At 34.7% G+C, this 10610-nt stretch overlaps 1 protein-coding gene across 2 annotated transcripts in view; it reads left to right on the forward strand.

The window, feature by feature from the left end:
- EDEM3 (ER degradation enhancing alpha-mannosidase like protein 3) overlaps positions 1 to 10024 on the forward strand; it is an 80467-nt gene extending 70443 nt beyond the window's left edge. For both annotated transcript variants that reach the window (XM_053606833.1, XM_053606834.1), the window contains exon 20: positions 6129 to 10024. In XM_053606833.1, the coding sequence (XP_053462808.1) occupies positions 6129 to 6538 (410 nt within the window). In that variant the 3' untranslated portion in view covers positions 6539 to 10024. The remainder of the gene's footprint in view (positions 1 to 6128) is intronic.
- Positions 10025 to 10610: the final 586 nt, after the last annotated feature.

Raw genomic sequence — 10610 nt, forward strand, 5'->3', positions numbered from 1 at the left:
TATCAAAATTGAGTACATAGGATTCATGGCTTCTCCATTCTTCTGATGCTTTACTCTGAATAATGTCTTCCACTTCCATCCAGGTTAATATGAAGGATGTACAGTCTCCATATTTCTTAATGGCTGAATAGTATTCCATGGTGTACATATACCACAGCTTGTTAATCCATTCCTGGGTTGGTGGGCATTTAGGCTGTTTCCGCATTTTGGCGATTGTACACTGAGCTGCAATAAACAGTCTAGTACGAGTGTCCTTATGATAAAAGGATTTTTTCCCTTCTGGGTACATGCCCAGTAATGGGATTGCAGGATCAAATGGGAGGTCTAGCTTGAGTGCTTTGAGGTTTCTCCATACTTCCTTCCAGAAAGGTTGTACTAGTTTGCATTCCTACCAGCAATGTAAAAGTGTTCCCTTCTCTCCACATCCACGCCAGCATCTGCAATTTTGAGATTTTGTGATGTGAGCCATTCTCACTGGGGTTAGATGGTATCTCAGGGTGGTTTTGATTTGCATTTCTCTAATATATAGGGATGATGAACAATTTTTCAAATGTTTGTTAGCCATTCGTCTGTCTTCTTTAGAGAAGGTTCTATTCATGTCTCTTGCCCACATATATATGGGATTGTTGGCTTTTTTCATGTGGATTAATTTGAGTTCTCTATAGATCCTAGTTATCAAGCTTTTGTCTGATTGAAAATATGCAAATATCCTTTCCCATTGTGTAGGTTGTCTCTTTTCTTTGGTTATTGTCTCCTTAGCTGTACAGAAGCTTTTCAGTTTAATGAAGTCCCATTTGTTTATTTTTGTTGTTGTTGCAATTGCCATGGCAGTCTTCTTCATGAAGTCTTTCCCCAGGCCAATATTTTCCCGTGTTTTTCCTATGCTTTCTTTGAGGATTTTTATTGTTTCATGCCTTAAGTTTAAGTCCTTTATCCATCTTGAATCAATTTTTGTGAGTGGGGAAAGGTGTGGGTCCAGTTTCAGTCTTTTACATGTAGACATCCAGTTCTCCCAACACCATTTATTGAATAGGGAGTCTTTCCCCCAAGGTATGTTCTTGTTTGGTTTATCGAAGATTAGGTGGTTATAATATGTTAGTTTAATTTCCTGGTTTTCTATTGGATTCCAAGTGTCTATGTCTCTATTTTTGTGCCAGTACCATGCTGTCTTGACCACTATGGCTTTGTAGTACAGCCTAAAATCTGATATGGTGATGCCCCCGGCTTTATTTTTATTACTAAGAACTGCCTTAGCTATATGGGGTTTTTTCTGGTTCCTTACAAAACTCAGTATCATTTTTTCCAAATCTTGAAAGTACGATGTTGGTATTTTAATAGGAATGGCATTGAATAGGTAGATTGCTTTGGGAAGTATAGACATTTTAACAATGTTGATTCTTCCTATCCATGAGCACCGTATGTTCTTCCATTTGTTAATATCCTCTGCTATTTCCTTTCTGAGGATTTCATAATTTTCTTTATAGAGGTCCTTCACTTCCTTTGTTAGGTATATTCCTAGGTATTTCATTTTCTTTGAAACTATGGTGAAGGGAGTTATGTCCTTAATTAGCTTTTCATCTTGACTGTTATTGGCATATACAAAGGCAACTGACTTATGGACCTTGATTTTATATCCTGAAACATTACTGTATTTTTTGATGACTTCTAGGAGTCTTGTGGTTGAGTCTTTGGGATTCTCTAAGTGTAAGATCATGTCATCAGCAAAGAGGGAGAGTTTGACCTCCTCTGCTCCCATTTTGATTCCCTTTATTTCCTTGTCTCGCCTAATTGTATTGGCTAGAACTACCAGCACTACGTTGAATAGTAAAGGTGACAGAGGACAACCTTGTCTGGTTCCAGTTCTAAGAGGAAAAGCTTTCAGTTTTACTCCATTCAGTAAAATATTAGCTGTATGTTTGTTACAGATAGCTTCAATCAGTTTTAGAAATGTGCCAGCTATGCCTATACTCTTCAGTGTTCTAATTAGAACATAAAGAATTTTTTAAAATCTAATTTAGGAGTCTAACTTTCTTTCCAATTGAGTTGTCAGTTATTAAACACCATTTAGTAAGCAAATCATCTACTTCTCCTTGAATTAAATTACCATCTTTGCTGTATATCTGATGTTTGTACATAGTTGAATCTGTTTCTGGACCTGCTCTTCTGCTCTACTGATCTATTAGTTTATTCCTGTGCCAGTAATAAAAACAGTTTGCTGATTGAATGAATTTAATTATCTGATATGGCAATTGTCCCCTCACTAATCCTTTTTAGAATTTCTTGACTTCTTGTTGACATATGTTCTTCCATAGGAACTTTAAATTGTTTCAAGCTCCAAAATGAAAATAAAACAAAGTCAAAATGGGATTCGTTTTGAAATTACATAACTATAATTTACTTTACGTGTAAATTTGGAAAATGTTAAATATTAAGACTTTTCCATCCAAGAATATATCTGTAAATTTATTCAGATCTTATTTTGTTTTCATTATGATTTTATAATAACATGGGTCTTGTACTTTTCATAATGCTTTGTTGCTTTTGTTATGAACAGCTTAATGATTTTGTCAGTTATTCTATAGAAAAGTTATTGGTATTTGCATACTTATTTTTACCTTCCTTGCCAAATTCTTTTATTAATTTTAATAGTATTGTTTTCATTTTAGTTGCTTTGGCAGTATGTAATCAGGATCTGAAAATACTGGATCTGATAATTTTATCTTTTCCTGTATTTACACTGATTATTCTGTTTTCTTATCCTATTGCACTAGCTGGATTTCCAAAATAATACTGTATATGTAACCCTAGGGGAGTTACTAGTCACAAAAACAATCTTTATTACTAGACAGAACATCTGATACTTTTTCCAATTCTTCTAAACTGGAATCATACATCTAGAAAGAGACTTGAAAGTTTTTCTCTTTGTTCTCTTATAGTATCCTAGTACAAATAAGCTCCAAGTAACTATTTGGGCCCAACCATGATTTCACTACTTGCCTAATTAAATTTTACTTTTTGCACAGCTAGGAGTCAGAATGTGTATGCATGCCTCAACCTTCTTCTCCCCCGTACCCCCCCAAAATTCTAGGTACATAAACTTCGCTAGTCAAGTAATTACACCTAGTTGAGGTACTGTAGGGGGGAAAAGGATGATCCCTTTCTCCTTATCATAAAGGGTCATGACTGACAACCCTAAAACAAAACAAAACAAAAAAACAGGTTAGCGAGAGAAAAGCATAATAAATTTATTACCTGCACATTTGTGCACAGGCACCAAAGAGATATTAGTTCAAAAAGGGACCATATAGTCAAGGCTTAAATGCCTTCTTCCTAAGAGAGAGGGAAATGAAGGAATGAATAGGCCTTGTGCTCAGACAGGGATTAGTAAATAGAGGATATTTGCATAGATCTGGAATTCTGATTCTGAATAATCCTTCCCCTCCCCCGAGTTCACTTCTTAACACTGCCCTCAGAAGAATAGAAGAAAAATCTGGATGGTGAGGACTCCCAGTCTCTCCCCTGATGGGTAATCTTTCCTGGTTATTTGGGAAGGATTCTTACTTAAGTCATTTGAATTTCTTTTGGGAAGAAGTTTTCTTAGGTAAGAGAATTACAGAGGGAGTCCCTTAGTGTGTTTCCGGAGGAGGATCAGAAAGCAGGGAGGCAGGGGAAATGTCAGAGACCTTTGTTCTGAGGCTTATCTCTGAGGCCTTACAATGTTCAAAGTACTCAGTGTATCAAAGCCCCATATTTTGGGGAATTGTCTTCTATACCCAACAGCACCCACCTGTACCTTCTTTTATATACACATTTTCTTCAGTTTTCTTTGTTGTTTTTTTTATTAAATCATAGCTGTGTACATTAATGCGATCATGGGGCACCATACACTGGTTTTATAGACCATTTGACACATTTTCATCACACTGGTTAACGTAGCCTTCCTGGCATTTTCTTAGTTATTGTGTTAAGACATTTACATTCTACATTTACTAAGTTTCACATATACCCTTGTAAGATGCACCACAGGTGTAATCCCACTAATCACCCTCCCTCCGCCCCCCTCCCTCCTCCCTCCCCTCCCTTTCCCCTTTCCCCCTATTCTTAGGTTATAACTGGGTTATAGCCTTCATGTGAAAGCCATAAATTAGTTTCATAGTAGGGCTGAGTACATTGGATACTTTTTCTTCCATTCTTGAGATACTTTACTAAGAAGAATATGTTCCAGCTCCATCCGTGTAAACATGAAAGAGGTAAAGTCTGCATCTTTCTTTAAGGCTGCATAATACTCCATGGTGTACATATACCACAATTTATTAATCCATTCGTGGATCAAAGGGCACTTGGGGTTTTTCCATGACTTAGCAATTATGAATAGGGCTGCAATAAACATTCTGGTACAAATATCTTTGTTATGATGTGATTTTTGGGTATATGCCTAGTAGAGGAATTATAGGATTGAATGGTAGATCTATTTTTAGATCTCTAAGTGTTCTCCAAACATCTTTCCAAAAGGAATATATTCATTTGCATTCCCACCAGCAGTGTAGAAGTGTTCCCTTTTCTCCACATCCACGCCAACATCTCTGGTCTTGGGATTTTGTGATATGGGCTAATCTTACTGGAGTTAGATGATATCACAAAGTAGTTTTGATTTGCATTTCTCTGATGATTAAAGATGAGCATTTTTTCATATGTCTGTAGGCCGTACGCCTGAGTTTTCTGGTTTTTTAATAAGTCCATCTTCCTTCTCTTCTTTGACTGCTTAATTCTACTTATCCTTTAAATCTCAGGTCAAGTGTCACTTTCTGAAGGAACTCCGCCTGTCTCTTTACAGTTGGCCCTCCATATCTGTGGGTTCTGTACCTGAGGATTCAGCCAATCACTGATTGAAAATATTCAAGAGAAAAAGAGTTAGAACTGACCATGTACAGACATTTTTCTTATTCTCTAAACAATTATTTGTGGAACATTTAGATTGTATTAGGTTTTACAAGTAATATGGAGAGTAATTGGAAGATGATTTAAAGTGTATAGGAGGATGTGCATGGTTTATATGAAAATACTTTATTTTAAATATGGCACTTGAGCATCCTTGGATTTTGTTATCTATGTGGAGTCCTAGAGCCAGTCCCCCACAGATATGGAGAGACAACTGCACTACAAGCATTCCTAACATACATCTCTCTCCTTCATAATGTGTGTCAGTTGGAGTTTTTCATTTATTTTCTATGATAATTTATAAATATCTTTTCCCCCATTTGGACTATCAGATCCATAAGGGCAGGTACACAGTGTTTTGATTTTGCTCCTCATTTTTATACCTAGCACCATGAAGAATGGACACTCAGGAAATACTTGTTGGGTGACTGCATCACAGAGACTGAGACGATGTAGCATGTGGGCATCGATGCTCTTCAAGTCCTTTCTTGTGGGAACTGTCAGTAAAATGCCTCTAGTGGTTTGTTATACATTCATTATAAGAAGTTTAACCTACTTTTCAGCCTTCTAGTGTGTTTTAGAATAATTATATTTTATAATTCATAGACCTATAATAATAGAATTTTATAAATAATCTCAGTTATTTTCTTTGTGAAAATATTTTTGTTCAGTCACATTAATAATTTAAAACCTTGTGTTAGCTGTATTTTTATGACTTCCTGACTAAGAATCATGCTTTTTAAAGGAATGTTATTTAAAACATAGCAATGACATATGCTGTTTAAAATGTTTTCTATATGGTACATTCTCATGTGTAAGCTTTCCCAAATTTAGGTATCTAATAAATTTTAGCCATATCTTGCAGGTTCTTTTGCATTTAAATATTATTACTGATTAGTACATTTCCTGGATTCTCATATCCACTCAAGTCAGTGTTATCAGTTATTGTCATTCCTTTCACTTTGGAAGAATGTTTATTTTCTAATACTGACAGTTTTTGCAAAATGAATATGCAGAAAAATGTGATTGCATTTTCCTAAGATGTCTTCACTTCAGTGCAGATGTTCACTGTTCTAACATGATTTTCTTTGACCTTTTTTCCATTTCATTATAAAAACCAATATGCACTGGAAAGTGTAATAATAAACTTTTTGAAAGGAAAAATACAATGAAATATGTTTCTTACACAGATTCTGAAATTGAAAATGAAGACCAGCCATCCTCTGAAAATGATTCTCAGAATCAGAATGCTGAACAGATTACATCAAGTTCTCAGGAGGTTGATTCAGTTGATCAAGAGTCTTCTGAGGAAAGTTCTCCAAATATTCACTCAGAATCATTATCTCCAGCAGATACGGACAATGCTGCAAACATTTCCCCTTCTGAACAGACTTCTAATCCCACAGAAAATCTTGAGACTACAAATCTTGATGGTGAATGTACAGATTTAGATAACCAACTTCAAGAACAATCAGAGACTGAGGAAGATTCCAATCCTAATGTTAGCTGGGGTAAAAAGGTCCAGCCTATAGACTCCATATTAGCAGACTGGAATGAAGATATAGAAGCATTTGAAATGATGGAGAAGGATGAGCTGTGATCCACTAAAGAATCGGGTGGTAGGTATTTAAGAAGAAAAGGTAAACTGTGGTTAATAGATACCCTGATACTAAGCAGGCTCTCTAATGGGAGGCTTTAAGTATGGTGATGAACAACCACGTTCTGACTGGCATAGTTAGTTAGTATAGGAATCTGGAGCATGCTGTGTTAGAATTGATCTTGTTTAAAACTGTCCCATCAAAAATAGAAATTCACAATAATCCCCTCAAATAACGGCATTGTACCACCTTGCAACACCTCAAGCCAGGGAAAGGTTAGTGGGCATTCTTGGGAACCAGATTTGTACAGTCTCTGAATAGACAAAAAAAAATATTAATTTAATAGTGGAACAGAGAATAGGAGTTTGGCCAACTTTCTAATTAAAGGAAGCTCAGCTGCCTTGGTTTTGGAGTTAGAGACTCTTTTGGGAAGACAGATACGAGTGTGGTGGCATTCTGGTTATGCTTACTGCCTTTACAACACTCTAAGTGGCCTAAGTGGTTATGAAGCAAACTCAATTCGTGGTGGGAAGTCTTTGCTCATTACTTTCATTTGTTTCATTTAGTGACAAATGATCAAAATAACTTGGTTTTCTTCTTCTCCTTAACAATATCCTTTTCATTTAAACCAAAGGTGAAGCCAGTGTACTTTCTTAATGAGTTCTGTACATAAAGATTAATCACTGGGACCAGGTAATAAGATCATATATTGTGGAAATTGGTTACTTAATACTTTTGCAAAATGGAGAATGGAGAAAGTATAATGTTGCAATATGAACTTCCCATTGGGCCTTCCATTGGGAAAGCTATGACTACTCTGAAATGGAATTTAGCATTATATCCCTATAGGGTAGATTATAAATCTTTTCCTGTTCATTTCACTTAGAGGTGGTTACTTCTCATTATCAGCCTTACTCCATCCCATGTTTGGTATGCAATTTGAGCCATAGGCCCGTATCGCCAACATCTGAACACATTTTTCTTCCATTTTTCTCTTACGGAGCCATGATACAACTGTGGTAGTGATCTAAAATTCCTGGGGTAACTACTGATTTTTCTTTTGAAAATTTGATTTCTAAAGTTGCACCTAAGGAAGGTGTCTGTCACATTTTCTGTTGAATCATGGGTTTTAGTTTTTTGTTGTTTTTTTTTTTTTAAATATTCCTCTGATATGGACTTGAAAATTAGTCTATGGTGACCTATGTAAAAAATGTGCACAGAAACAACTACATATAGCCATATAGCTTATTAATATTTTCCTTTTTATTTTTATGTGGCAGTCTGGTGCTGACCACATTTAAGTTTTAAAAATTTTATCTGTAGTCAGCCCTATAGTTGAAATCATGGTTTTACTCATTTTATTTATTTTTAAAAGTTACTTAAATCAGTTCTAAAGGAATATTTGAGAGACTTAATTTTCTTTCTCTTTACCGTAACATTACATAATAACCTTTTCCTAAACACAGTTTTTGAGGTACTGAGGAACTGAAACTATCAATGGAACTATTAAGGAGCAGCAGAGCTGCACTGTAGTTATGTATATTCATGTACAGTACGTCTTAGATCCCAGGTAGACACATTCCTTTATAAAGAGATAAATACCTGCTTTCAAAAATTCCAGCTAAACATAATTAGGTCACTGAGTGATAAATCTAATAGGGAATTCAGTTTGGGGAGGCGGGGGGAAGTGGTATACAAGACCTTTCTTTATTAGCCCTTAATTAAGCCTGAAACTAAATGGACACTTTTAGTCTCCCTGCATGTGAAATTTGGTGTAAGAAGATAGAACTATAATACATACAGTATACAGAAGGGTAGACATAGTGCTTTGTTCGTCTTAATTGCAAAGCTGCCAAAATAGCTGATTCTTAATTACTTGACTTGCCTTGATTTATAGGACTGGGGCTTAGAGAAAAGGAGCAGATGTTCCTCTAAGATTTGATTACAGAAGCCTTATATATGTTGATTTGAGTTCGTATTTGTAGTTCAAAGCCATTGTTTGTCTAATTCTAACTTCTGTAAGTTATCGAAACAACAATTTCTTTTCCAACAAGGAGAACTTGATGGCATGAAGGATTGTGTAAAGCCAGCCTATTGCCAAGCTCCCTTCTTTGGCCAATAGGGGGAGTTGTTGCCTTTCGTTAAGATTTAGAAGCCAATTGTTCACTTGTTTGGAAAACTAAATCTTTAAAGAAAAAAATTTAACCAATTATACTTAGCAATTGAAGGAATACCCAGAATTAATACCTAGAAGGAATTATACTTAATTATTTCCTAGTTAATAAAAGAGGATATAATGTTCAGTTTCAAAACTCTAACATTATAATTGACATACTGCCACAAAGTTGTTTTCAGTTCATTATAAAACTCTAACTGCATTAGTCTTGTTTTATGTTTTGTCTTTTAAATACCTTTTATAGACATTTTATTTACTTGTTAAGGATTCAGGGAAGACCCTGAATTAGAAACATCTGGTCTACCTCAGTTAACTGTTGACTGCTTAGAAATAGAGTTGCAGTAATTGCCACAGCCATAAAATTATTTGACTAAGAAAGATTTATACAATGTTTACAAACTGGAATCAAGTAAGGATTTTATCTGAAAGTTAAAAGTTAAATATTAGAGGAAGTATTTAATTCAGGTGTTTTCAAGTTTTAAAACTTGTTTACCTACTAAAAATAAAATAGCTATAGTTTTTTTCTGCTTATAAAAGTCCATTGAAATGATATGCCCTAGTGTGCAGTACTTTTCCGTAAACTTTTAAGTGTGAAAGATTTATAATTTACTAGATACGTTTGGGATGGGATATTTTGTTGGTTAGGTTTTCTTTTTTCTTCTCAACCTGTACTAGGCTTCCAAAAAGAGTATAATTGTTTCAGAATAAATTATTTTTTGGCATTATACTTTTTACAGAATTAGAGAGTAAAAGGAAAAATGTGCACTCTGATTCTAACTTCACTAATTACTCTTTCAAGAAGTTTTTAAAATTCAAATTACCATCATACAACCCATTTTATAGTAAAGCCAGCATTTGTTCTCTTGCCAGACCCCATGCCAAATTCATCATAAGGAAAGCTCAGCATAAGTAATTCAGATAGTGCTTATAATTTGAAGGGGGGAGGGTACAGAATTTGCTAAATATTCCACCGGTCGTTTTATGCACAAGGCTTCAGTCAGAACATAGAAAAAAACATTCTGTGAATGAAATATTGTATGTTCAGATTTTATAAAAGACATTTTTAAAAGCCCAATTTACAGCCGTATATTTTCTTATGATGTAATTTATGAAAAAGATGTCTGTACTAACAGGTGCTGTAACACTACTGTTGTTGGATTTTATTGTTTGGTGATAAATGTATACAATATTTCTAAGGGAAACTATGTACTGTGATGTAAAAGTCTGGGCAAAATGTATATAAGCCTGTATATAATTGTGTATTTGATTAAAATTACTGATTGTAAAGATTTAATAAAATATGTAAATATTCTGGTCTAGTTTTTTTTTTTTTTAACCTTTCATTTTATCCTGGGGAGTAAATTTGGGAATGTCTTAGGGTATAAAAACACCGGCGTGTGGGCTATAGTAAGGATTTTAGACTTTGTTCTAAGGGTAATGAGAAATCACCGAAGAATCTGCGGCATGCTGAAATATGCGAAATGAAGAAAAATCTAGAATTATATATAAATTATGATATAATAAGTATGTATCATAGAGGCATATAAGTTAAGTGCCTCTCATATGCCAATGCTATTAATATAGGACCTGGAGTTATAGTAGTGGCCAAAACACAGTAAGGAAGATAGAAAATATGGTAGAAAATAAATAGGGCAATAAGTTTATGAAGAAAAAATATTATGGCAAGGGATCAGAGTGAAAATATAGATTTTTCTACTGTATTTTCTATTTTTACTATGTTTTGGCCACTGCTACAACTCCAGATCTTATAGTATCTGGCATATAGGAGGCACTTACTTAGATGCCTATATAATATAGATTTATTATATCATAATTCATATATAATTCTAGGTTTTTCTTCATTTGGCATATTTTGGCATGCCACAGATTCTTTGGTG

This window comes from Nycticebus coucang, chromosome 10 (genome assembly GCF_027406575.1).
Source record: "Nycticebus coucang isolate mNycCou1 chromosome 10, mNycCou1.pri, whole genome shotgun sequence".
NCBI lineage: Eukaryota > Metazoa > Chordata > Mammalia > Primates > Lorisidae > Nycticebus > Nycticebus coucang.